We start from the raw sequence: 27887 nt of genomic DNA on the forward strand, positions 1-27887 counted from the left end.
TGCACCACAGCCAGATCAAAACATCTTTTCCTTTTAAATTGCAGTTACACTAAAAGAAGATGCTCCTTTTCTGATTCATTAGAGAGGATTTTATTGTCTGAGGTCATCAAAATAGGAATACTCAGATTTCTTTCCAAATTGTAGTATTGGCCTCAAGCGGGAGTACACTTAAAAATACAAAAGATATCTAAAATACTCTGGAATCAGTTCCTTTAATTATCTAACTTTAAAAAAAAATATTATTTGAAACCCAAGGTAAACAAGATGAAATCAAGAGACATAAATAAAAATGGGCACAAGGTGTTAACTGGAGTGTCCTAGCCAGATTGCAAATTGGTTTACCGTGGCCTGCCAACTTAAATTTCTCCTTGCAGCTTCAGCTGGAATGGGTAATCTTCATTTCCTGTCCTGACTTGTTGTGCTGTGTTACCGTTCACTGTTTAGGTGATTAGCATGTGTGGATCTGATGGTCTCAAAGCTCTATTAAGTTATAAATGTTCAAACTACCAGTATGCTGTGGATAAAAATAGAACTTGCTATTAGATGTCTATTCAGACTCTGCAGAAGCCTGGCAACATTTTGAACCTTTTCAAAATGTAAATACTGCATATTAAGCATAGGAAAGAAAATTAATGTGCTGCATTTGCAAATTTATTTCCAAATCAAAAATGCAAAGAGAGAGGAGGACTCTTGTAATAGAATTGATATTCTACATTTACAGAGTATATTGAGAAGTTTGTAATGGCCCTAACACAAAGGCAAAATACTTTAAAAATGGATTAATTCGTTTCTCTGATAATCTTGGCTTTTGAATTTCCTCTTTTCATTTAAAATTTATGGCCTCAGTATGACATTACTAGAGTTTATTGCATTTTGCAGGTGGCATTCATATGTGGTTACTTTATGTGCAGTATATTGTGGTCAATGGGTTGCAAGTTTTTGTTAAAAATTTCCAGAACCACACAAGTACTTCTTAATTAGACTTGCAAATGAGTAATGCCTTTCTTCAAGGGGGGAAAATAGTTAAAACATTACAGGAATTTCTGTGCCTTTTTTTTTCCTTAATTAATAGTCAGGAAAGTTTGCAATAAAGTTTACTTTTTGAAACTTTGACATTTTATAGTAAGTTCTGATTTACATATGAAGTCATCATCTGACAATTCCAAACAAATGTCTTTATAAAGCAAACCAGTATTTTGTCTATGTGCCTGTTGCTCAAAAAAGCTTGAACAGATTTGTCTTGCTTTCTGCTATTCAAAATAGTGAAAAGTTATCATCTCAACCACACTTTTAATATCTCCAAAAACTTAATAAAAGATTTGAATAATAATTACCCCCTTAGTCATAGATTTTAGTGGCACAAACACTACACCTAAATCACTACACCCTCTCCAAACAAGCATTGCTAAAGTGAAACAATACATCAGAGTTCGTACTATTGATAATGTTAACACGAAAAGTAGAAAAAGAAAGCATGAAGTGAAACAAATTTTAGATCGAATCTTTATACCACTTCTCAGACACAGTAAGATCTAGAAGCAGAGTCTGAGTCCTATAAGCATGTTTTTAGATCTGAACTGACCCGGCACTTAGTTCCAAAAGACTTCAAAATTCTTAGTGTTTATTCCCATGGTGAATGTCCATTTCATGTTGAATATGCAAATTTTTTAAAGATTTCTTATTATTTTATTTGGCTTGTAAATAAAGACCTTGATTTTTCAAGATACATGTTTGGCAATGAAATTTTATACTTATGAGGATTAAATTATGCCAAAAAGCCATTTACTTTAGATTCTTCAAATACCATAGTACAATTCAACTTAAAGCACAATTCAACTTTAAATGCCATAGCACAATTCAACTAAAGATGTAAACTATCTTATATAACACTAATGCAATGTGCACATGATGAACAATATAACTAACTTAATTTTCATGTAACAGATAACATCTGGGGGAATGTATATTGGCAAGTTATGCAAAACTAATTTTCTAGCAACCACATCTGTAGATGTTATTTATTGTATGTTCACTTAACAGTCCATTATTCTGTTTAGAAATCTATTCTCTTCTTTATTAGAGCTTTTAATGTACTCACCTTAGTTCAAATGGTCTGCTCATTATCAGAAAAAATATAAATGGCATTCACATGGAACAACATGATTGTTTTTATTATATCCATTTGTGTTCAAGCATTCAAAAATGGCAAGAGAAACACATTTATTGCTTTACATTCAAAGTAATATTTAGGGGGTATTTGAAAGTCAAGCAAAACCAATCATTTGGCCAAATGGATGCATGTGTATAATCAGAAACTCCTGATTTTTAATCTCGGCATTAGGCCTCAGGCAACTCACTTAAAGGCCTTCCCTTTGTTTCCTGATCTGAAGATTATGGGTGCTATTCTCATGTACAAAAAGGGAGGTTGCTAAATCAAGGGACAAAATAGGAGCTTTTTTTAATAAACATTCTTGATCCTTTTCTGTTTTTATTTTTCCAGATTTAAGAGGTAACATATTAGACTTTTGAGGGAAAAAAAATGAGACAATTACAATTCTACAGGAATGTATAAAAATAGTTATAAAACTAGCTTTATTTAATTTGCTTCAACTATTCATAGACTTGAGGAAATTATAACGTTCTTTCAGAAAATCTAACTTAATAAAGCTGACCATGTCTCTCTGTTTTAAATAGATTTTATTACAGAACCAGTGATGTTGTAAAACATGAGGTTTTTTTTTACACAAAAAAAAATACAAAGGCCTAATTGTATTTTTGTAAAGAAACTATTGCATCAGACGGTTTCATTTAAACATATTTTCTGGCTCTGGGCTCTCACCACAATTATTGATTCTAATTTTCCTTAAACTTGCTTTTTAAAAAGGCTACCATTTTTAACGTGAAAAAAAAATCTATGATGCTTCTGGGCATTAAGTTTATTTCAAACCATATATTTGACAGTGTACTTTATTATTATTAATGAAAAGACTTTACATTTATCCTCATCTGAAATTGGGACATTTCTTTCCTCTTGCAGTATCTCACTAACACAGCTAAGTGTAATTCTTCATAAAAGAGAAAAACAGCTAAGGTTTGGTTCACTAATAGTATGCAAAACATCCTGAAGAAAAGAAATGGTCACCCCCAAGTTTTTGTGTGCCAGTTAAATCCAATTAATAGTTATGTGGGCTGCACTCATAAAAATCAAGGCAAAGAAAAGCTCAACTCTCAGTCAGAGTTTCAGGTTCTTAGGAAATTCCAAGTTTCCAAGTTTCCAAGTATGTGCACAGCACACACAGACACCACACACACACACACACACACACACACACACACACACACACAGTGCCAAAGACCAGGTAACAGGGTAGTTGGTGAGTCATTCAGACAAGCCTTATAAAGAAATCCAGAGCACAGAGATGTGAGGGAAAGCAGTGAAAGAAGCAGGTACACAAATACCTTTTTACATTTAAGTGTACAGCCTGATAGGGAAACAGGTACAAGTAGGAAAGAGCCAATGGTAGAATCAGCTACTACCAGGCTAGAGAGGCAGCCTGTTGAGAACTTCCACAGAGGGTGAGGGCAAGTGAACAGGAAGGCCCAGCCTGTGTACAGCCAAGCCCAGCAGCAAGACAAATATGGTGACAGTAGACCAGAGAAATTTCTACTGCATTAAAAACAATACTTTTATCTTGCAGAATATCTCAGTGCCTGCAGTAAATTCAGTAAACTCCATTCAATTCCTTTCTCTCTTCTTTTCAGTATCTCACTCATCCCCACCACCCCTATTCCAAACTTTCTGTTCCTCACTGTATATTAAAGACTATACCACTAAGTAAATACCTCATCGTCTTCTCTTGTCTCTGATTCCCATGGGTAACTTATTTATTTTACCTCTAATATTTCAGAGGTCACTAAAATATGCTTAGCTGTCTGCTTTTCCTAGCTTGGTAAAATAAAGAGCAATAGAAGGTAAAGGAAGGATGAAAAACAAGAGTGATGAAAAAAGGTACAGATCATTTTGTGGGAAGATGAAATTCTTGTATGCCCCATTTAGGAAAAATGCAATGGCTCGTGGAAGTGCTTAAGAGAAAAGAACTGTTCTGATATGTTTTCTCAGTATTCTATTTTGATTAACATTTAGTTGACTTCAGATAAACAATCTGGAATGATGTCACCTAACAGAATAAAAATTAAGTGCTTAATAATAGCAATAATTTCCAAGTATGGCAATTTAATGACGTATTACAGTTTACTGAAAACCACGAAGGACAAGAAGTCAACACACCAGGGTTTAACTCCCAGCCCTGTCAAGAACTAATTATTTGACCTTAGGCCAATCATTTAACCTCTTGGTTTCCAAATCTTTTTGACTATAAAGTTAGGACACGTTGGGGCTTCTATGTATTTATACTAATCAACAACTTTGTATAAAATCAAGTTAAAATTAATAATATTAATTCAATGCAAAACACACAAGCATTCAAAAGACCAGAAAAATAATTTAGCTACCTGTACATTCCAAATCCTATCTAAATAAAAACATTAATATTTAAATGGTGACATGTAACATACAAATTTATTTGAAATATTGTGGAAACATTAAAAATGAATGTATGATTGGTTCATTTTTTTTTTGCAGGCTTCACAGGACGATAATTATTTGTTGAATTTATTCATTTTCAAAAGTTTGTCTTCAAACTTGTGCTTGAAGCTCTAAGCTCAGAGCCTGACTTTGTCACTATATTGTGGGTGACTTCATCTCTGGGCCACAATAACAAGCTCATATAAAGTAAAACAATTCATCAGTTTACAACAAGGCATGTAGTAGGCATGAAAACTAGAACCCTCAAGTGGGCATGTCTCTACAGATCAATTGGGATGGTAATTCAAATTATAACTAAAATGTTGCTTGTTAAACATGGAATTAGAACAACAACTAATTAAATGAATCAAATGTTTAATGTGATGAATACCCTCATCTCCACTTTCCTTCCCCGAGTCAGGGTGAGATGGGTGCTGACAAAGTCGGCTTCCTTGACTCTCCTTTTCCTTCATTTCCAGTGTTAACCAACCATCAGTCTCCTTTTAAGTGGCACGCTGTTGCTAAAGAATTGTTAAATGCTCATGGTGTAGTCTGAACTTGCCCTCTGTGTTTTTGGAAAATCTCCTCCCTGATCTACTGGCGTCGTATGTATATTAACCTTTGCAGCCCTTATTGTCTTCATCACCAAGTTCTTGATGGCCACTTCAGCAGCTACATTCTGCTGAGTAATAGCAATCCCCATCAGGCTGTCAAGTGTATTAAACGCCTAAACCTCTGCCAGAACTAGAGAAGATATATAGAGCATCTAAAACTTGGTTCTCCACCAAAAGAGAGCTTCTAGTCAGGAGAAAGGGGATACTGAAGCCCTAAACAGTTAAAGATGGAGGTGATACTACATGAAATCCTAAATTGCAGAGTACAGAAAGAAACTGAGACAATGGGAAAACAAAGTGTTAATTTTGAGAAATGGAGGTCAAAAAGCACTGAAGAACCAACAGGGCAGTGGCATCAAAAATTCAAAGGAGGTGGCACTTTGACTTGTGGCATAACAGACTTGGAGCTATGGTACATACGTAACAGGCTTGGAACTATGGTACATATGTAATGGAACTGACCGAAATTGTGGTTGCTCACCAAAGGCTGTGCTGTAATTCAACTTTTTTCTTCCCATCAGCAAGTAATAGAGATTGTCAAGCCTGCAGGTGGCCCTTTTCCAGAACCTCTGGAAGAAGGAATCTCATTTGATATTTACTCAACATTCATAGCGCCCCCCACAACATTGGATAGAGAAATGAAGGTATGTTTCTTTTTGTCTTTTCCTTCAACCAACCTCATTATTATATTCTCTTGGGGCGGGAGGAAATGTACTAAATGTTTTCTTCATTTTCTTTGCCCCTGATTTTTCCCAACCAAATACAAATATTTCTCTAAGTATTGAATCAAAGATGGGTCCGCTGATGGTAGTTCAGCAATTTTAATCTTTTCTACCACATCCTCCCTAATCTCCACCTTCATTTTCCCCTAGGCACCATGCTGGTACCATGACTTGATCTGTCATAACCTTCACGAATAATAATATAAATGCAGAGTAACATTAAATCAAAATCTCCCTCCAGATTGACACTGTTCCTGCTAGAACAGTATCCAATAGAAGTTTGAGGTTCCAACGAGAACACATGGACACAGGGAGGAGAACAACACACACCGGGGCCACTTGAAGGGTGGGCAGGAAAGGGAAAGGAAAACATCAGGACAAATAGCTAATGCATGCAGGCCTTAGAACCTAGATGACATGTTCATAGGTGCAGCAAACCACCGTGGCACACGTATACCTATGTCACAAACCTACACATTCTGCACTTGTATCCCGGAACTTAAAGTTAGATAAAATGAATTTTTAAAAAGAAGTTTTAGGTTCCATATAAATCACCAAATGCTCTAGAAATCACCTGAGTGTTATTTACTTTCAATATTCTAGGGGCTGGGTCAAGAACAAGGCCCTGAGGAGTCTCAGCCAGAAACTGACACCTCAGATGTGGATCCTTCATTTGGTTTCACCATTGAAGATGTAAAATCAGTGCTGGATCAAGTCACAAATGACATTTTAATCGGCATTCAGGTACTCAGTATTGATAGTATGCTCACTTACTTTATTACAAGTTAATTAGCCAACCTTAACCTTAATGTCTATAAACACTCCCACACTGCTAGCATGAGTGATGCTTATGATGAAGTTCAATTTAACAGCTTCACGTAATTCTCAGTTGAGTCATCAGAGATTCAGTAAGATCACAAAATAGATTTTCCGACAGCATCTAGTGTGGTGCATGTTATCAGTTAACAAAATCAATGACAAAACCCAAAAAATAACATGGTAAAGGATTCATACCTTGTCAAACTGTAAACACTGCTCATGCAAAAGGAATTGGAGTGCATTTCTAAATGGTAAACACAAAAGAACAAACCTTAATTCTTAGTTAAGTCTTCTCACCAAATTTGTAAAGGTTTTCAGATCCTTAAACTGCCTCTCAGACAGTTTGTTCCTTTTCACCTATCATTAACGTCTAAGCAGTTTACACCAATAACTACATAAAAATGGTGATGGCAACGGTCTGTGAATAGCAACTGCCAATGATTTGTCAATTGGCTTAAGTTTATGCTTAGTTCTTTCTCCTTCTGTTCAAAAAACAACAATTTCTACCTCAACTCAAAGACTTACAGGAATTCACATAATTTTTCAGGCCAAATGATTAAATAAGTAAAATGCATATTTTGAGTAAATTTGCAATTTTTTATAGAAATGACTATAAATCAGAAGGACAACATAGTGCATATTTAAAATATTAATGCATCTCAGGAGACAATTTAGTTGTCATCTGAATAGGAGACCATATATTAAAAGCACACTGTATTAACAACTAATTTAAAAAGAGCAAAAGATTAGCTTGGCATAAACATACCTCGTTACTTTTTTAGTCATCAAATGTTATTGCACTATTTACACGAACATTTAATGATTCGGTGCCAACAGACTCAGCCAAAGTCCTCAGCTTAATAAGGGGTGTTTAGTGTTTACCAGAAATAGTGGAAGAACACGTTTTACACAAAGCTATATTGTTAACAATCCCATGAATGTAATAACTGGTTATTGTGTAGAAGGGCAGAGTGCAGTTGAATTAAGCTAAGTTCAGAATATATCTCCTTTTTAGATTTGATAACATTTCATCTAAATATAGTTTATGTATAATCATGGCTCTGGGCTCCTTTGCGATCCTGCAGCTCTGAAATTATTGCCGAGGAACTACTAGACAGTAATTGCATTGTTTGCAGTCCCCCAAAATTGAAAACATCTTTACCAAAGCTGTGTTCCATGTAGCGAATAGTATGTTTTTAACTCTTCATTGAAATTATTTTAAATATTACAGTCTGCAGCATTTATAACCCTACTCTATATGATAGCTATGTGTCTATGTGTTATCTTCCCATTGGCCTGAAGTCATCTTGGAAGTTCAATAGCTTGCTCACCTAAATGTAATTAGGCATGGAGAGGATGTGGACCAGAGGACAGGGATGCAGATCCTCTACATGCCACAATCATTTCTGTATTAAGTGGACTTGTAGACATCAGCCTGGGCCAAATCATTGCCAATTTTTCAATGAAATAGCATGATGATGTGGATTTATACAATGGCTCAAGATGGCAGACCCCTTTATGTATTTTCTCTCTGTAATCCTAGTAAACTCCATGTGAGTTAAGCAGGCACTTCCCCTGACAAATTGAAAAATGAGATACACAAAGACTAAGTTATTTGTCCAGAGTTTCCAGGGTCAACAACTGATGAAAGACCCTGAATGGGAGCTGTGACCTGGGTTCTAGTTCTAATTCCAGTATTATCCACCAAAACCTCATAACTTCTAATATCACAACCAGACTACTTTGGATTTTAATACTCCTGTGGTATGGCACTTTTTCTGTGTTTACCCTTGTGTTTTGGTCAAATTCCAAGTTGGCTAATTACTCTCTGCTTACCTAAATTCCTCTTCCTATTTTAGATGTGTAGGTCATTTTCCACTTCTAAAACCTGCCTTCCAGTGTTCCTGGCTCTAAGAACTGCCATATCCCTTTTCAAAGGTAGCTGTATGTCAGAGGTCAGTGCATAAAGGCCATTTGAACACACTGACCTGCTGTAGGAAGATTTAATGAATTGCTACTTGTAAGGTACTTTAAATTTTCCCACAGTTTTTTTCTCCTACTTTGTTTAAAAGTCATGCTTTATTACAATTTTTGCAAAAAACAAAAAAATGGCAATAAGTAATTCCCGATTTAAGTACAGTTTGGTTTTTTTTTCAAAACTCCTTTTCTGTGTGGTTTCAGGCATATTTTACCTTGTATAATACAGAAATTTCTGAAAATGTAGTATGAATCCTTAAGTTTTTTATGTTAATTCACTTATTTTCCCATTGACTCACTTTATGGCTTAGAGATTTATTAAGAATGAAGTTGTCTTGGCCCTGAGATGTTAATTAAAATTATACTGAATAGAGCAAACATTTTAAGCCTATATAGTTTAGGTATTTTAATTTTAAAGATACATTCAAAATGAAATTATTTTGGCCCTGAGTTGTATAATAAAAATTATACCCAATGGAGCAAACTTAAATATATTTAAAGAATTACATTTCAGAGAAATATGAATGCTAACACCAAATTCTTACATTAAATGTTGGCTGTTGGCCCTTGTCTAAGCAATAGGGTAAAATAATGTAAAAACTTTGGGGGAAGTTTGCCATCTTAGGACTCTAGATGTTTTTAGGTCAACTTGAATTTTCCAGGTTAGAAAAGCTGGCCATGAGATCACCTCAAAGAAGTGGTCAATGAGAGACTACTGAACCCAGGTCATGGGTTCTCCATTTTTTCCTTAAAGAAAAAAAAAAAAAAAAAAAAAAAAAAAAAAAAAAAAAAAAAAACAGAACCAGACCTAACCATAGAATTTGCAGGATTGCTTGTCTATTCAGCAAGCTTCTGAAGAATGACAAGGAGACATGGCTAATGACAGCCTGTTCTTGACTAGACGTGGAGCCTTTAGATCCAAACTCTGCTGGTTGTGACTGCACTAAAGTACTAAGCACTAAAGTCTGGAGATCTGAGACATTACTCATCTCTATCAGTATGCCACTCTTTCAGGTCCACCTTCATGAACCTTTTCCCAAGGCCCACACTTGTTCTGTTAGATTCTGTCTCAGTAAAATACCAGAAAGGTCTCCAAGTTAATGTAAAATCCCTATGAGGTAGTGAAACAGAAACCAGTAGATGATAAGTGCATCAATCCTTAGCTGAAAAGAAATGAGATTACTGGTGGTCACAGAGCAACGTTAATTGAAAATGGGAAGAATTGATTCCTTGAGTAGAGCAATTCTTCCCAATCCTTTGGAATTGTGATAAGATTATTTCAAACTGTGTTAATTCCTATATGGTACAATATGTTGTATGCCATAAACTTATTTTAATAAGGCAGAAGTTAAAAAATTTTAAGTATTTCATGACATCATAACAACAAAAGATAACATTGGTGAAGTATATAACGAAATTGGAAGTTGGAATTATGAATTCAAAAACTAGAGTGTGATGTTAACATCATCCTATTCCCCTACTTCGTTTTTAAGGTAAGAGCTAACATCCCAGGTGGGGGTGAAATGACTTACCTTAGGCTATGCAGTTGAACTAGTACCTAGATTTACTCACTTCGAGACAAGTGCTCCTTTCAACCCTATGTAAAATTATGCATAGATGATGATTTCTTTAGGATCAGTGCATCCTAAAGAAAGACAGAGTTCCTCTGTGACCTGGAAGACAGTTCCAGACCCTCATTTCCTCCTCCACCCCACCACCAGAAAGGAAAAGGTAAGAAGTCAAAGGCCAGAGTTTGATTCCAAGGTTTACTAAAGCTTGAACCAGAAAAGACATACTTATGTGAATTCTGAACCCATAATTGTTGGCATGCATACAATCTTTCCAGAAATATCAAATCTTACTGTGAGGTGAAATCAAATCTCATCAAATCAAACAGCATAGACATTTCAAAACTATCTGTTATAATTACACTCTTGTAAATAAATACAAAAAAGTATATCTGGGCTTAAAACAGTATTTTTAATATTTTTTAAATGTCTTCTATCTAAGTTAAAATAATAAATGGTGTCAAGTACAGTTACCCTGAAGCCCCCAAATGATGTTATAGCTATTAGAAATCTAAACTTTGAATTTACATAAATTTATAGATATCTATAAATATCTATTGTAAATATATATTTAATATAGATATCTATAAATATATATTTACAAATATATATAAATATGTTTACATTTATATATACTCCTTATACAGTGTTAGACATTTTTAAAAGCACCTAAACAAGTACAAAAACATAAATTTTACCACATCAAGCCACTGGGTTTTTCTGTACATAATTGTATTATCCCTTGTGAAAAAGGGAGGACATTTCCAGGGCTACTAATGTTCAGATAATGTGAAAGTATTTCTGGAATTGTGCAGGTATCTATGTGAGTCCACAGAACATCACTGCCAGAGGCAAAATGCTATCACTACCTCGACAATCACAAAACCTGACAGCAACTGCTTACTTCTTTCTACCAAAAATATACCACAAAGTGGCATCATTCCAAGGGCTCTAATGCATGATGAATACTCTTAATTATGGAAATTGTTCTAATTGTAAGATTACTTGTGTTGTTATTTCACAACAGAAGCTTCCTGGGATCTCATTTAGAATGAATTACACAGGAGACACAGACATCCATTGCAGATGGGTGGAGGGACCCACAACACTGCAATAACTGAGCCCAAAGCAGTTATTCTGATTCGGTGCTCATTGGTAAAGTCTGTCTGAAAATACAGATAAATTATCCTATCTTCCAACACAAGGCTATGTGAAAAATGGCTGTCCAAATACCACTTCCTGTTCATAGCAGACATGCTATACATTGGAAATGTGCAGAGAAATATGATAAAGTGTTATCACATCACTACAGACTGAAACACAGCTATGTCTGCAAAACAGGAAGGTGTGTGAGGGATAATGTCTGTCTTTAGGCACTATGGTATGTCAAAACCACAAAGACAATGTGCAGCAAAAGATAGCTCCATCATAGCCATGTTTTTTATGATTGTCTTCACAGACCGAGATAAACGAAAAACTGCAAATACAGGAAGAGGTCTTTAATGCACGAATAGAAAAATTGAAAAAGGCCTGAGGACTCCATACAAGGAGAGTGATGCTAAACTTCACAGAAACAAACAAAACCAGCCAGAATAATAGACTCTCTGGAGTGTCGTATCTCCATCACTTAGTTGTGAAAGGAAAACCAAGCCCCACTTTTTATTATCCTAAGTAATTAGAAAAGTATTTGTCCCAATTTTGCTATCTCCCATCCCATAACAGCCTCTGATGGGTTGCACCAAGCATAATAAGAACATTTTGTATACAAGAGTTTAGAGAATTACATATAAAAAATACTTTGACGATAGTCCTTTGATGTTTTGACGAATAAATGCTATTCATCTTCAAGGAGAATGAAGCCAACTTTTTAAATAACCGGAAATAAAGAAAAATGATAATAATTTTATCCATATTGACCTAAATGAACTGCCACATTACTGGAACATTGTGAAAAGATACCAATACCACACTACTGAGGATAAAATTTATTAAACAATAGCAATTCAAATGCATATACTAGGGGTTTTCTTTTTCTGAAATCATTTGGTTTTCTTATTTAAATGTTTCAATGTGAAACCAATTTTCTGAAATTATATAATGCAGTTTGAAGCACTTTAATTTATTCTGTACTGTATTTGTTATTTCTAATCTTGTTACTCTCCCAGGAGAATACATGACCTATATAAAAAGAAGCAATGTCTAAATGGTTATTAAAGACCAACCTATGTATAGATTGTAAAAATCTTAAATACAAATCAAACTCACAGAGCTCCCAGAATTAACCATTATATTGCAGTGGAGTGATTTTTTAAAATCTCAAGTCTTTAAATACCTTTATTAAAATATAATTTCACAAGAAAAATATCAATTTGCCAGCTGATTGTCCCCAGTTGGACAACTTTATTAATTACTACCAAAGCCTTTCCCAAAGTTCTTATACTTCAGAGTATACCGGAATGGAGAGTATTGCTAGGAGGTAGCAATTTCTTCCAAAATTTTCCAGGTTATACAATACTTGGATCTGGGTGACACTTGATTGAATATCAGCTTTAACCCTACTTTCTCCATCAGTTCGAAGAAACTGCCCAAAATATATTCATTTGGGGCACAGGCAGATCTGACAGCATTTGGTAATTTTCTAACTACACTGATCAGCAAAAGAAGAGTACCCCATAAGGTAAAACAATGTTTATTGTTCCTGCAGTTCCAAGACTGGAAGGCCTGGAGCTGTGTTTCTTCTCTGAGCTGTCCTTCCTGAATGAAAACGTTGACAGCTGTAGATCAGTAGGAGGGCTCATGATGTCTGGATTCCATCATCAGTGTTTTCTCCAGAGAAAACTGAAACTGGGGAGACTGCAAATGTAGAATAAGGGAGCTTCCAGAAATCACCAAAAACAGCTTCAAGTGCAGTTGTTGGCACAGAGTAGGCCTGCATTTCTAATAAAGAGTGCTTATTTGAGCAAAGATATCAGTCAGAAGTATCAGGTCTCTAAGACTGAATCAAAAGAGCACTACGATCCCTAAATACTATAGGGATTTAGTATACATAAATATAGTATATATACTATAGTGTGTATATAGATAGATAGATAGATAGATAGATAGATAGATAGATAGATAGATAGATATACTATAGGGATTTACTATATGCTATATAGAGACAATATATGTAAGCATGCCTAAAGCTGTGGCCTCTAGACTGAGACTCCCACAGTGTGCTATTGACTTCACACTGGTGAGTGTGTGACCTTGGACAGGCTACTCAACTTCTATTTGCTCATCTATTAAATGAAAGTAATACTTATTTTGAAGTGGTTATGAGGACTCAATATGCTGCTGCCCATCCCTAATACCCTTTGCCCAGTTGCTTGATGAGGCTGTCTGCCAGAATTCCTATCCTTCTTTGTCTCTCCACTGGCACCTGTGGGTCAACGTGTCCTCTCACTCTGCTGAAGTCCTCCCATGGTAGCCACCCTACCACTCTGCTCTCCTATATTTTCCATAGTGGAAAAACCCAGGGATCTCTCTGGAAACCCAACTTTAAGATCTCACAATAATAGCAGTAAGAACAACCACAACTTTCAAAAGCATTTTTTGCCCATTCAAACAATTAGATACATGCATAAGCGGTCTTTTTTTTTTAGTACAATTAATATTGCTATTTACATTCCTTTTTCATCAAGTAACGTATCTGAGAGAGAATTCCCTATCAGTGCATTTTAACAGCCATGTAATATCTATCAATTTCACGATTTGTTGATGGGTCCTCCTGCTGAACTTTTTTGTTTCCAGCAGTTTGTTGCCGCGTACTGCATTGCCGTCCTTGTGCACACATCTTTGTGAATGTGTAAGATTACACCTGTAGGACAAAATTCTACAGGGGGATTCCTAGGTCCAAGTGTACATGCGTTCCAATTTTGTTAGATATTATCAAAGATATTTCACCATTTGTATGCCCATCGACAAGGTATGAGAATACCCCTTTCGCTACATTTTACCAACAACATACATTAGTCAATTTTTTTGTCTTTGATATTCTGATGGAAAATAATGTCACACATTATTTGATTTTATTGTTTAATTTGCTTTTATTGTTTTACTCCAAGGATTGAACACTTTTTCAAATATTTATAAGCAAATGTATACATATATTCACTTAACATATATAATGTGTGATAACAATATATATATATTAGAGTTATTAGGAAGACTCTATTTATTTAGTCTTCCTAATAATCCTAAGACATAAACAGATAGTTAGACAGATACTATTAGCCTTTAATAGTTAGCCTTATTTTATAGTTATGGAGTCTGAAGCTTAGAGGGATTATTAACCTAAACCAAGTTATGCAATTAACAGGTGGTAGATTGGGGCTTCCAAACCAGGTCTGACCTATTTTACAGATGACAAAACTGGAATACAAAGAAAGTTTAGGTAACTTTCCATGATTCTGCAGCCAGTAAGTGGTAGAATTAAGTTTGGAACTTGGGCCTGTTTGATTACAAAACCCATGTACTTAACCTTTATCTTCATCTAGCCATCTCATAGTTGACATGAAATAAAGGGAAAGCTGACCTTTCCTTTTCCTTATTATATAATAATAATGTTAGAATAAGCAAGTTTGTTATAATAAGGGAACAAATTTGCTTATGCTAATGAGTGTCTTAACTATTTGGAAAATGTATGCAAGGATAGAATATATAACTTATCTCCATTTATCTATTCATGTATTACGTATTCATTGAGCATCTCCTGTGTGCCTGGGCATTTAGTGGTGAGCCAAAGAGACATGGTATCTGTCCTAATAACTTAGTGGGGGCACTTAATAGTAACTGTGATAAAGACAAGCTCAGGGAGTTAATGAGAATATACGGCAAAGGAGGTTGGTGGCATCAAAGAGGTCAGAGACACTTCCTCTGGGTATCAACATCAGGGCTGGGCTCAAGAAGTAAAATTTAGCCAAAGGAAAGGTGAAGGAAGATGCTTTCCTGACAGAGCAAAGCATGTGCCAGATCCCTGGGACACAAGTTGAAGCTGAACAATTGGCCAGAGCCAATGTACTTGTGGGGTTATGGAACACATTACAGATTTTTATTTTTGACTTAAAAACAATGACTCATTTTTGACAACAGTTAAGTAGCAAGTGACATCAGGTTTATGTTTTGAAAAAGGTCATCCCTCTGGTACTAAGACTTCTATCCATGAAGACCTGGAACAGGGAATTTTATATATATATATATATATATATATAATTTCAGTTCTGGGATACATGTGCAGAACGTGCAGGTTTATTACATAGTTATACATGTGCCATGGTAGTTGGCTGTACCCATCAACCCCTCATCTACATTAGGTATTTCTCCTAATGCTATCCCTCTCCTAGCCCCTTACCCCCCGACAGGCTTGGGTCATGTGTTCTCATTGTTCCGCTCCACTTATGAATGAGAACATGTGATATTTGGTTTTCTGCTGTGTTAGTTTGCTGAGAATGATGGTTTCTAGCTTCATCCATGTCCCTGCAAAGGACATGAACTCATCATTTTTTATGGCTGTAGTAGTATTCCATGGTGTATATGTGCCACATTTTCTTTATCCAGTCTATCATTGATGGGCATTTGGATTGGTTCCAAGTCTTTGCTCTTGTGAATAATGCTGCAATAAACATACGTGTGCATGTGTCTTTATAGTAGAATGATTTATAATCCTTTGTGTATATACCCAGTCATGGGATTGCTGGATTAAATGGTATTTCTCATTCTGGATCCTTGAGGAATCCCCACACTGTCTTCCACAATGGTTGAACTAATTTACACTCCCACCAACAGTGTAAAAGCATTTCTATTTCTTCACATCCTCTCCAGCATCTGTCATTTCCTGACTTTTTAATGATCACCATTCTAAATGGTGTGAGATGAATCTCAACGTGGTTTTGGTTTGCATTTCACCAATGACCAGTGATGATGAGCATTTTTTCATATGTTTGTCAGCTGCATAAATGTCTTCTTTTGAGAAGTGTCTGTTCATATCCTTCACCCACTTTTTGATGGGGTTGTTTTTTCTTGTAAATTTGTTTAAGTTCTTTGTAGATTCTGGATATTAGCCCTTTGTCAGATGGATAGATTGCAACAATTTTTTCCGATTCTGTAGGTTGCCTGTTCACTCTGATGACAGTTTATTTTGCTGTGCAGAATCGCTTTAGTTTAATGCAATCCAGTTTGTCATTTGGCCTTTGTTCCCATTGCTTTTGGTGTTTTAGTCATGAAGTCTTTGCCCATGCCAGAGTCCTACTGCTAATGATGCCATAGCACCATTTCATAGTAATTTCTAAGAGTGGGAAAAATAGTGTTTGATGTTTTTAAAGTCACAGAGTCCACGTACACTAAGTAGTGTTTGGCATAAAGGTTGTCCTCTGAAGAGCCAGTTTGAAAATACTACCAACCTATCCCTTAGGAGCAGCTTTTTTCTTATCATCCACAATAAAGTGGGTTTCTTCCATTTGCAGGAATAATTTGGAAAGCTTTTTGCATAGATCCCAAGATAAGTTTCAAAGAGAAAATATATTCATTATGTTATGAACAAGCCACAGGCTACCACTTTTTCAGGTATTTGCAGGCACTATTGTGCCTAAATATAACTGTGGAGTTCATTTTTCCAAAATCTGAATATAAAGCCCCTATTTCTATCCTTCATTTGACTGGAACCATTCAATCATCCTTGTAGATAATAAGTTTGCATGTTCTTAGATTGCATTTCATTATGCTTCAGTTCCCCTAGAGAATAAATGTGCTCCTTTTCCCAACAATTGTACAGGAGAAATACTTCTGACATCTCAAATTTCAGCCTCTAGAAGACGTCCTTTTTCTGGACATGAAAGTCATTTGTTTCCTGGACCTTCATTTGTTAAATAAGAGAAATCAAGACCCCTCATAACAGTCAAAATACTTATTAATTTAAGTTTCCAAAGAAAAATGAATCCAGGTCAAAATAATTCCATCTTTTTGGAATTCACAAGTTCCAAACCGAAGAGAAAATACTAAATATTCCTTTCACTTTCAGAATGACTTTTCTTTTCACAGAAGTACTTGCAGTGAAGAAGATTGGTTTATCATATTTTATTTGTCAGAGCTGCCAAAGTGTTATATGTTAATATAATTTTTAGCTTCAGAGAATGTTCACTGAAGATGTCATTGATGGTCATTTTGGTGTTAGTTTCTTTCTTTTAATCTAGCTTATAATTTATTTGGGGGCACTTTCTAAATACCAGAATGAAAGAAGACAAATAAGGTCCTTGACTTGAGGGAGTTCGTGGAATTAATTCGTTTATAATCTAGAGACAGATGACACACAAGTGAATGTTCGTTTTCAAAAGAACATGCAGAATTATAACCACAAAATACTTATAAAGATAATCCTCAAACCCAGATAAACCCACCTACTTAAAATATCTTTGCAGAATTCCAAATAAATTATGTGCATACTATACTCCAAAGGAGGAAGAGCATAACTCCGCTGATATAAGGGCTGTACACAGTGACTTCTAAAGAATATAATATGGAAAAAAAAATAGTGCTTTTATAGTTAAGAAACCTGACAAACACTGCTTCAGCCAGGTGATCAAGGTCAACATCAACAGTCAATAAATCATGTTAATGCATGTATCCTTGATATGAGGTGGAAGTGGTGGTGAAGATCTCCGTGATCTTCATGCCAAAAACCTAAAACCCCTGTCTAATCATGAAGAAATCATCAGGTAAATTCCAATAAAGGAACACTCTATACCTGACTAGTACTCCTCAAAACTGCCAAAAATCATCAAAAACTAGGAAAGTGTGAGAAAATGTCACAGCCAAGAGGAGCTTAAGGAGAATGACAGCTAAATGTATGAAGGTATCCTGAATGGGATTCTGGAACAGAAAAAGAAAATCTTAAAAAATATGAATAAACTATGAACCTCAATTAATAAAAATGTGTCAATATTAGCTTATTGATTGCACCAAATGTACTATACTAGTGTAAGATTAATCATAATAGTAATGGGGAGACTGCAGTTGATGGTATGGGGACAGCATAGGGGAATTCTGTACTATCGGCTCAAGTTTTCTACAAATCTGCAACTATTCTAAAATAATCTAAAACTGTTTTAAAAGAATAAAATCTTTGCATTTTTTTAAAAGAATCTTAGTCAAAACAAAATTAATTAGAAGAAAAAATGCCCATGGTCAGATTTCACTATTAATAAAATGACACCCCCTTCTAAATGTCACATGAAAAATCAAATATAGTCATCTTGCAAATTAGAAAAAATATGCTCATAAAAAGAAAGTAATGCCTCCCATTTTAATTAGGTACTTGTAAATGTCATTCATTCTGGACCTCTTCATACCTTCTTAGTTCCATAGCAGAATTTGAAACTTTCCAAAAATGTGCAGACTTTATAAAAGCAAAGTACATCGATTTCTTTTAGTACCAAACTCACTGTATAACATAACATCATAATATGTTCTATCAGCTAATCTTAAATAGAGAGATCAACCAGGCTGGGTACAGTGACTCACGCCTGTAATCCCAACACTTTGGGAGGCCAAGGCAGGAGAATTGCTTTAGGCCAGGAATTTAGAACTAGCCTGGGCAACATAGAAAAACCCTTGTCTCTACAAAAGAAACTTTTAAAAATTAGTCATACCTGGTGTCTAGTCATAGCCTGTAGTCCCAGCTACTTGGGAGGCTGAGGTAGGAGGATCATTTGAGCCTAGGAATTCGAGGCTGTAGTAAGCTATGATTGCACCACTGCATTCTAGCCAGAGTGACAGAGTGAGATCCCCCATCTCAAAAATAAAAAGAGAGAGAGAGATCAACCATTTATAGAATGGTCCCAGTCTCTCAAGCAGCTCACTATGAGATAAGTCTTCTTTAAATTCTGCTAAGACTTCTCTAAATGAGCAGTCCTTGTTTTATATAACATGGAGAAAACAATAAATACATAAACAAATAAAGAAATGCCATCCAGCTACTTGAAATAAAGCTTGATAATAATCATATCATCTGCCATCCTATCACCAAAAAAGAGATTAAAATAGCCTGATTATTAATATTGTCATTGAGTATTCATCTCAAATCAAAAAGAGGAAAAAGTAGACCTCGTTTTTATAGCAGTGATACTTTATATTAATGCATTGTCAATACGTGGGTAGCTTTCATAAAACCAAGGCCCAAATTCAACCAGAATAAAAGTAACACAGTACTCATCTTCCAGCCTCTTATGGGAATTAAACTGTTCCAATGACCAACAAAATATAGATTTACTTTCCTTTTTCAGTATAAAAATTGATATTATTATTTTTCATCAACTCTATCCAGTCCCTTTTTGGGTCATTATCAAACTTTGTGGATTAGGATAAATTTAAAGTTTGCAATGAATTCGTAAAAATCAGAAATTCCAAATAAAAAGTGTTCTCACTCCATTTTGCCAGACCCAGAATTGTTGCATCTGCTTAGTATGCATAACTGAGTGATCAAAGAAAAGTAATGGCCAACAACACTCAATTTAAAAATAGTACAACCATAGGACCATGGCACTAAAAGTCCTAAACATCTTCTAGTTTCCCCCTTTCACAATAAATAAACTGAGGGCCAAGAGAATGAAAAGACACTGTAATAACACAAGCAATTTATGGCAAAGTCCAAGCTAACATCCACGTCATCATTCATTCATTCAAACATGGTTATATTCAACAAATATTTACTGGGTGTCTTCTGTGTGTCAGAAGCTATGCGAAACATCCATCAGCAAAAACAGATATAACCACGCCCTCATGGAATTTATAGTCTAGTGGGAGAGATAAATTTTAATAAATCACATAAACATGTTTAAAAACTATAATACATTCTATGAAAAAGGGTACACCCTGCAACAAGAGCTTATATAGAGAAATTTGACCAAATCAAGGAAGGGTCTACTGGGAGAATCATATGTCCAGGATGAATTGGGCACTCATTAAGCAAGGAGAGGAGGAAGATTTTAAGCAAAGGGAGCAGCAAGTGCAAATACCTGTGGAAATAGAATACGGAAGGTAAAGGGTATGAAAGGAGGCCTGTGTGGCTGGAGTCTCTAAGTGAGAAAGAGCATTTTTCAAAGCTGAGGATGAGTAGGTAAGTGGAGATAAGATAGTGTAGAACCTTATAAGTCAGAATAAAGGGTTTTTGTCTTTGTCCTAAATACAATAAGAAGTTACTAAAAGATTTTAAGCAGAACTTGAAGGTGGTTGATGAAGGACAGGCGTTTTGCACTATGCAAAGATTACTCTAATTGCAGTGAGGAGAATGAAGAAGAGGCCTGGGAGGATGGGGTCACCCCAATTAGGATATGTTCCAGCCTAGTGCTCTTTCGATTACCTTGCATATGTGTCAGAACCTTCCCACCAAAATCCATTTTCCCATTCTTCCTAAGCATGTGGCTGGCCTCCATTTCCCAGATCCCTTTACAGTTAGGTAGGGCCATGTGATGAAGTTCTAGCCAGTGGAATGTGGGCAGAAGTGAAATTGGCTACATTATGGGCTTAGCTCAAGACCAGGCAACATCTCCTCCATGTTCTCTCCTCTCATCTTCTGCTGGCTGCATAGGAGTGAGGACAATGAGAATTTGAATGTAACAGTGCACCTAACAGCCTGGGCTCCTGAATAAACACATGACAGGAGAAACTCACCAACATGGAGCACACATCCAGACTGTCCGATGAGCAATAAACATAAACTTCCACTTCTTAGAGCCACTTCTTTCTTGGGTCCATTCTTTACAGCAATTTACTCTGCCCTAATTAACTCAATGGATATGTCTCTCTATGTTATGCATACATAATATGTCTCATATGGGTCAGTGTCTATAAACTGGAAAAACAACTAGCAAATTCATTAACTAGGGACCTGCTTATAGTTTTATTATAAGGTAATTACTTCTTAGCTTATATAAGCCCACAGTCCCTCCTAAACTGGCATTCTATGAAATAATTGGCTGAGCCTCACAAGTATGATGAAATTACACACACAGGAATTTTCTACCAGGGTCCACACCTTAACTACTTTCTCTTTCAAGTGAGGCTAGTAACATTTTAAATGTCTATAGTTGGCTTGGGATTTCTCTAATAAGAAATGTAAAAACAAGACCCTAAATTATTAATTTGCAAGTAGCTTTCCCCTTAGGCCAAGGTCATTTTTCAGCTGATATAGTCTTTAATTCACTAAAAATTATTTACTAAATACTTACTTTAGGAACCTGGCTAAGTCCCTTAGCAGAGCAAATATTTGCATGTTGGCTCCTATGGCTATTAACTATATCCAGTTCTAAACACTAGTATGCATTTGTGAAGTATTAATCTGGCTCAGATAGTAGACAGTTACATAGGTTAAAATAAAAGACACAGTCAGATCATACACAAAGTTGGAAAGACAAGCAGAACTTTGCTTTTCCCTCCCGAAAACGTGCTCAGTCATTAGTTGTTCCCTTGTGATGGGTGCCACCGGAATCAGTTGGCATGTTGTTGGCTACAAGTAAGCAAAATCCTAAACTCAAAATGGCTCAAAAAATAACAACAAAAAAAAATGTAGGGAGCCTTCATGACATCATGGAGAACCGAGATCATTTCCCTGTCTGTGGTGCCCTCGCCAACACATTGGCTTTTGTCCCCAGTATTGTTCCTTTATAGTCCCCAAATGGTGGCAATATCCTCATAAAAGGACTGAATACTCAAAACATTTTTAAGAAACATTTTTTTCTTCTTTTATATATCTTCTTAAAAACAATAAAAACTTCCCAAAGCCTGCCAAGAGAATTTTCTGTGTCCCTTTGGCCAGAATTGTGTCGCATGATATACCCTAAACCGGATATTGATAAGTGAAGTAGAAGTCTCGTGATCAATTTAGATGAGTTAAGATTTACTAACTAGGACTAGAAGATGGCCTTGAAAGGCACAGCCAATACTTGAACAAAATTGGGATTCTGTTAAAGAGAAAGGATAAAGAAGAGCTATTGGGCAGGTAATTGCCATTTCTACCCCACGGATCAATCTTTCTCCACAATATTTTATATCTTGGAATAACCTAACATTCTCTTCATTCTTTATTTCCAAATTTAGATATAGATGATAGATAGGTAGATAGATAGACAAATAGAAATTTTCTTCTTTTTCAACAATTATGCTAGTGGTGGTAATTATTATCTCTATGTGTGGGTGTGGTTTAAAAATAATTGTCATAGAAAAAGCTACTGCATTCTAACATGTCTGTGAAAAATAGCTAGAAATTTTTAAAAGCAAATCTATTCAGCTCTTAGGGTGCTGGCCTCATATTGAATTATTATTGCCATTTCTTTCTGCTGAAATTTTGATGACATGGTCATCACTCATTCAGCCAAGTGTGGCTATTTCAGATTTAGTTAAGTGTCTTTATTCAAGGTGTCCTCATAGGCTCCTTTATTTGTTAGAACTATTTTAAAATGAATAGACAGATGAAGTACCAGAGAACTGCTCAAAACTAAATGGAGGAAACAAAACAAATCAAATAATAAGACAATTACAGAACTTGGAAATTGTTTATAATATACTATCCAATGATAAAAGGGTGAAATATATTATTTACTATGACTTAATGTTTGTGAGGAACATTAATAGGTATAGAAAAAGAATTCAAACAGATTGGAGGGTTATCTCTTAATGGTGAGACTACAGGTGATTTTTAAAAAATCTTTTTGTGTTTTTCATGCATTCTATATTAACTTTTTACGAATAAGAATTAAACACTGCTTCTGACAGGTATATGCTGCATCCCAGCCTTCAGTGTTATTTGCCAGCCTCCAGATCAACCCACTGGAATCTTGGAGATTCTCCTCTTCCAATGGCAGCCATTAGAATGCAGCAGGTACTGGTTTGACCCAAGAAAGCCCAAAGAGTACCCCAGAAACAGTTCTTGTTCTGGAAAAGCTTCCAATCTAAGTGAGATACAGTGACAGGCATGTGACATCTGGTAAATAGACACATTGCCCTTGCAGTATTGAGATAAATTCTAGAGATGGATTCCAAAAAGTATTTGGTCAAAATCAATTTCATGATGGTGAGCCTATCAGATTGCCCCAACTAAGCTTCAGGTTAATTGTTTATAAAATGCCTGAAGTTGAAAACAGGTAAAAAGAGGCAACGTTGAGAAACCTTTTCCTAAAACTCAAGAGATATCCTGACTTTTTTAAAAACTAGAAAACTAGTCTTAGAACACGTTAAAGAATATCTCAAATTTACTAAAAAATGAAACCCCAGATGTATTCCCATTAGAATCAAGAATGAGATAAGGGTTGTGATTTGAAGTAGTTGATTATTCCATGTCTAACATGTGTCTCCAGCCTAGGCTACAGCTCTAGAGGGACAGGAACTGTTTCTATCTGGTTTGGTGCTCTATTTCCATGGTTAAGCACAGTGTCTGGTACAGAGTAGGTACTTCGTAAATCTCTTGTGAAAGAAAGTGCAAAAGGCGGACTGATATGCTGGTGGGTTGGCTGTTTTCACCACTAGTATTTTGATTTTCTACCACTGCAGTAAGACAGCATGTAGGACTTAAAAGTATAATTAACATGACGCTAAAATCATTATTGTTCGTAGACTATAAAGCTATCTACAATGAAAAACCATGAGAAAATCATTCTAAAAATTTCAATAAGAAATCAAAAGAGAAAATAAATATTAAAACATAGATTATTTGGCCAGGCTCTGTGGTTCATGCCTGTGATCCCAGCACTTTGGGAGGCCAAGATGGACAGATCACTTGAATTCAGGAGTTTGAAACCAGCCTGGCTAACATGGTGAAACCCCATCTCTACCCAAAATACAAAAATTAGCCAGGCATGGTGGTACACACCTGGAATCCCAGCTACTTGGGAGGCTGAGGCAGGAGAGTCACTTGAACCCTGGGGGTGGAGGTTGCAGTGAGCCGAGATCGTGCCACTGCACTCCAGCCTGGGTGACAGAGCAAGACTCCATCCCCCCCCCAAAAAAAATAGATTATCTATAAATTAACAATGGTTAGAAAATATAATGGGAAAAAAACCTCTTACAAGAGTGACAAACTTACAGAATACTTAACATAGCACTAAGATGTAAAGGACCTGTTTGAAAAAAATTATAAAATACTTCTAAAGGACATTTTGCTAGATGCAAAGTTTAAATATGGGATAGAGGTCAAGTTTTAAAAGTAACTCCATTGAAAATCTCAGGAAGTATTTTTGTATTTGCTAATGTTAGTCTGAGGTTAAAATGAATATTGAACCAGTGAGAGTTCAATATTCGAAAAGCTGAAGAGTAGTAAGGGGTGACAGCTTTCAGTTTTAAAAACATTATAAACCTAAAACACATAAAAGTGTGATCTTAGTGCAAAAAGTAGAAACCAAGTTAATGAAACAGAACAGAAACCCCCAAAATAACCTTAATACTAATAATTTGTTTTATGGTAAAATTGATTTGGGTGACTGAGTCTGTGGACTTTGGAGTCACTCAATCCTGAGGTTGCCTCTCAGCTCTGCCTCTTAATAGATAAGTAACTTGAGCTATCTAAGCCTCTGTTTGCTCATCTGTAAAAGGGGATTAAAACTAACTGCTATATCTTTGTTGTATTTGAGGTGATATCGCTTTAGATTTGTTCTCCCAATCCCATGCTAGAATGTTGTTTTAAGAACCAAATAAAATATATTTGCATTAAAATTAACAATTCATTAAATATATTTAGCACTGTACCTAAGTATACAATACATGGTAATTATATACTTTACAAACCAATGAAAAAGTAATATACAGAAAATGATGATAGGACAATTATTAGAGGAACAATATTTATATGTTAAATATTTATATTTGGTATGCACATTTTATGAAGCATACCAACAAGTGAAAGCAGTAAATACTCATGTTAGAACTACAAAAAAGCAATAAGAAAGTGTATGTAATGATTGTCCTGACCTTGCAATAGGGAGAACTTTAACAAATAAAACTGATGAAACATCATCACAAAGAACAGGAAAACAGAATGATTTTAATATTTCTGTAGAAAAATTTTAAACTGGTCCATATAAAAGAAAATGAACGATAAATAAACATAAAACAAAAAACTGAGAAACACACTTTCAGGAAACTATATGACAGATATGGAGTTAAGAACTTTAATAAAAAAACAACTCTTTAAAAACAATATGAAAAAAAGCCAGTAACTCAGTAGAGAAGTACACAAAGGATCTGAAAAACGATTTACAGAGAATTAAAGAATGAGTACACACTGTCAGCAGTAATAAAAAAGTATTTAATTTTATCAATTCTGGAATTTAAAGACATGGAGAATTTAAATTAAAATTTCAGTGTATTTAAGTCCAGAGAAATCTATAAAGGGAAATGCAAAAGTAAAAATATTTTGTACACTGCTATCTTAGCAACTGCCTAAAATTGACTCAAATATGTGAAGCATTGTACATCTCCCATTTAACCCCTACATGTTAAGGAATACTTTAAATTTTCAAATAAGATTTCAGAACTCATTTTTGCTAAATTGCAATATGCCACTCTCTCCGCCACTCCATATTCCTTTCTTTTCTAACGTGGAACTTATGACTGTCGCACTACCAATAATTTCTGGGTCATAAATGTCAATTTGGACGAATGTCAACTAAGCACATGATGAATGACCCCTGAGAAAACATGTAGACATCCAGTTCTAGGCTTGACTCTCTTGCCGCTAGCCGTGAGGAAGGCCGTGGATGAGGCCTGTCACTTCTCCAAATGCAAAACAACTAAGTCAGCATTTCTCCCAGGGAAGTCTGTAACTCCATTCCTGCATCCCATTCCAGCCCTTCAGAATCAGAAGGCGGGATCTGGAAATCAGCCTTTTTTTTTAAGAAGCACCCTAATTAATAGTTAAGTACTTTAAAATTTGAAAATCAATATGATGGCAGAACTCTAAGTCCCTCCTAACACCAAAAGTCAAGTTCTTTAAAGGAAAAAATATGCATGCTCAAGAGTAGCTCCACTCTGCACATCTGAGAGTGACCACCCACCTCAACGCTCAAATCTGGGTTATCAGATCTTTGTTATATTTGAGGTGATCTTGCAATCCCATACATCAAATTACACTCATCGAAACTGCCAGTCTTCAAAAGTGCTTTCAGAAAGCACATAAATTCAATCCCAAGTCCTGATGATTCAGACGCTTAATCACACCATAAAGTTAATGGAATCCAATTTGAATGTAGACACCTCAACAGCTACATTACAATGAATTCACAGCATTCATAAAGTGTGGATTTCAAAGTGAATCATCAGCCTAATGGAAAGTTCAGAGCAGAATGCTCACCTCTCATTGGTCACTGTGCAGATCCTCAGCTGCCAGAAAAGGAGCAGAGCTGTCACCACAACACTGTAGCCCAGGCAACCAGCCACACTGCTGGGAACTTTTCAACACCTGAAAAAAAAAAATACAGGTTGTTTTAGAAACTTTCTGGTGCTCCATAGGTTGTTTGGACACTCCCTGGTTTATAGCAATAGTGATGTTTAGGCATCAGACTCCACCTGTCAGTTTAGGACTTCTCTCATCATGAACAACCCAGAAATGGGTAGCTCTCTGGCTGCTCCGGACTTGATCCGATTGCCATAAAGTGTGTTCCTGCAGCAGAGAAACTCTGGGGTAAGAGGAAATAGATACTGTGTTTCCAAGATCCCTCAAATCTATTATTGAAACAGCAGGAAATAAAAATGTGATTGGCCCACTAAACATCCCAGTCTCAGGGATGTTTGGCATCCACTACATGAAGACATCTGGATGACTGACTCTGAGCTGCCCCTCCAGGCGGCCTACCCAAGTGGCATCTCAACTCTGAACTGAAGGTGGGCAGGGCTTGCAGTTGTGACGTCACTGTGTGAGCTCCTTCTACTGGGAATGTCTTTCACATTAGCTTTGCCTAAAAGAATCTCGAGATCCACGGAACAGCTGAGATCCACCTTCTCAGCTAGGCTTTCTGTTCTTCAAATATTTGCAGTCATGGTGAAGCTAAGTAGAAGGTAGACCAAATCCTTTCTGAAATTTTCCCTTAAAGACTGCTGCTGGAATCCACTCATTCTTAAAAACTTATTTACCTGAAGTAGGAACTATGCATATAGAGGAAGGAGACAGGACTCTCAAAATGTCTTGTATACTTTTTGAGTCTAATGTGCTGAACTACAAATTTAATCTACTGAAGTGGTTTCATGCAAACGTTCCTCTCAAATTCCTTTTGTACAAAATCTTGATGCATAATGTATAGAGTCTGAAAATGGATTAAACTACATTTGGAGATGGCTTGAGTTGTTTTTTTCTTAAGCAAGCAGCAAAAATGAGCAGGTTTTTTGTTGTTGCCTTTTTTAACCCTTCTTGCTCTCAAACAATCGCACATGGATTATGTCTTCTCAAAGCTGCCTTCCATACAATTTTCTTTTTTTTCTTTCTGTCAAAAAGTGAAATGTAAAACATTTTAATTAGAAATGTGAAGGGTGAATTAAACTCATTTCCTTCAGATCTCCCAGCTAAAGCAGGCAAATAGAATGGTAA

At 35.7% G+C, this 27887-nt stretch overlaps 1 protein-coding gene across 5 annotated transcripts in view; it reads left to right on the top strand.

The window, feature by feature from the left end:
- Positions 1-27887, top strand: part of CABCOCO1 (ciliary associated calcium binding coiled-coil 1) — a 132065-nt gene that overhangs the window by 90440 nt on the left and 13738 nt on the right. For 2 of the 5 annotated variants that reach the window (XM_003928694.4, XM_074382281.1), the window contains exons 6-8: positions 5721-5843; positions 6525-6665; positions 11745-12133. In XM_003928694.4, coding sequence (XP_003928743.1) covers positions 5721-5843; positions 6525-6665; positions 11745-11819 — 339 coding nt within the window. In that variant the 3' untranslated portion in view covers positions 11820-12133. The other 3 variants (XM_010339329.3, XM_010339330.3, XM_074382280.1) reach the window with 3 other exon arrangements.

Source organism: Saimiri boliviensis, chromosome 12, assembly GCF_048565385.1.
Source record: "Saimiri boliviensis isolate mSaiBol1 chromosome 12, mSaiBol1.pri, whole genome shotgun sequence".
NCBI lineage: Eukaryota > Metazoa > Chordata > Mammalia > Primates > Cebidae > Saimiri > Saimiri boliviensis.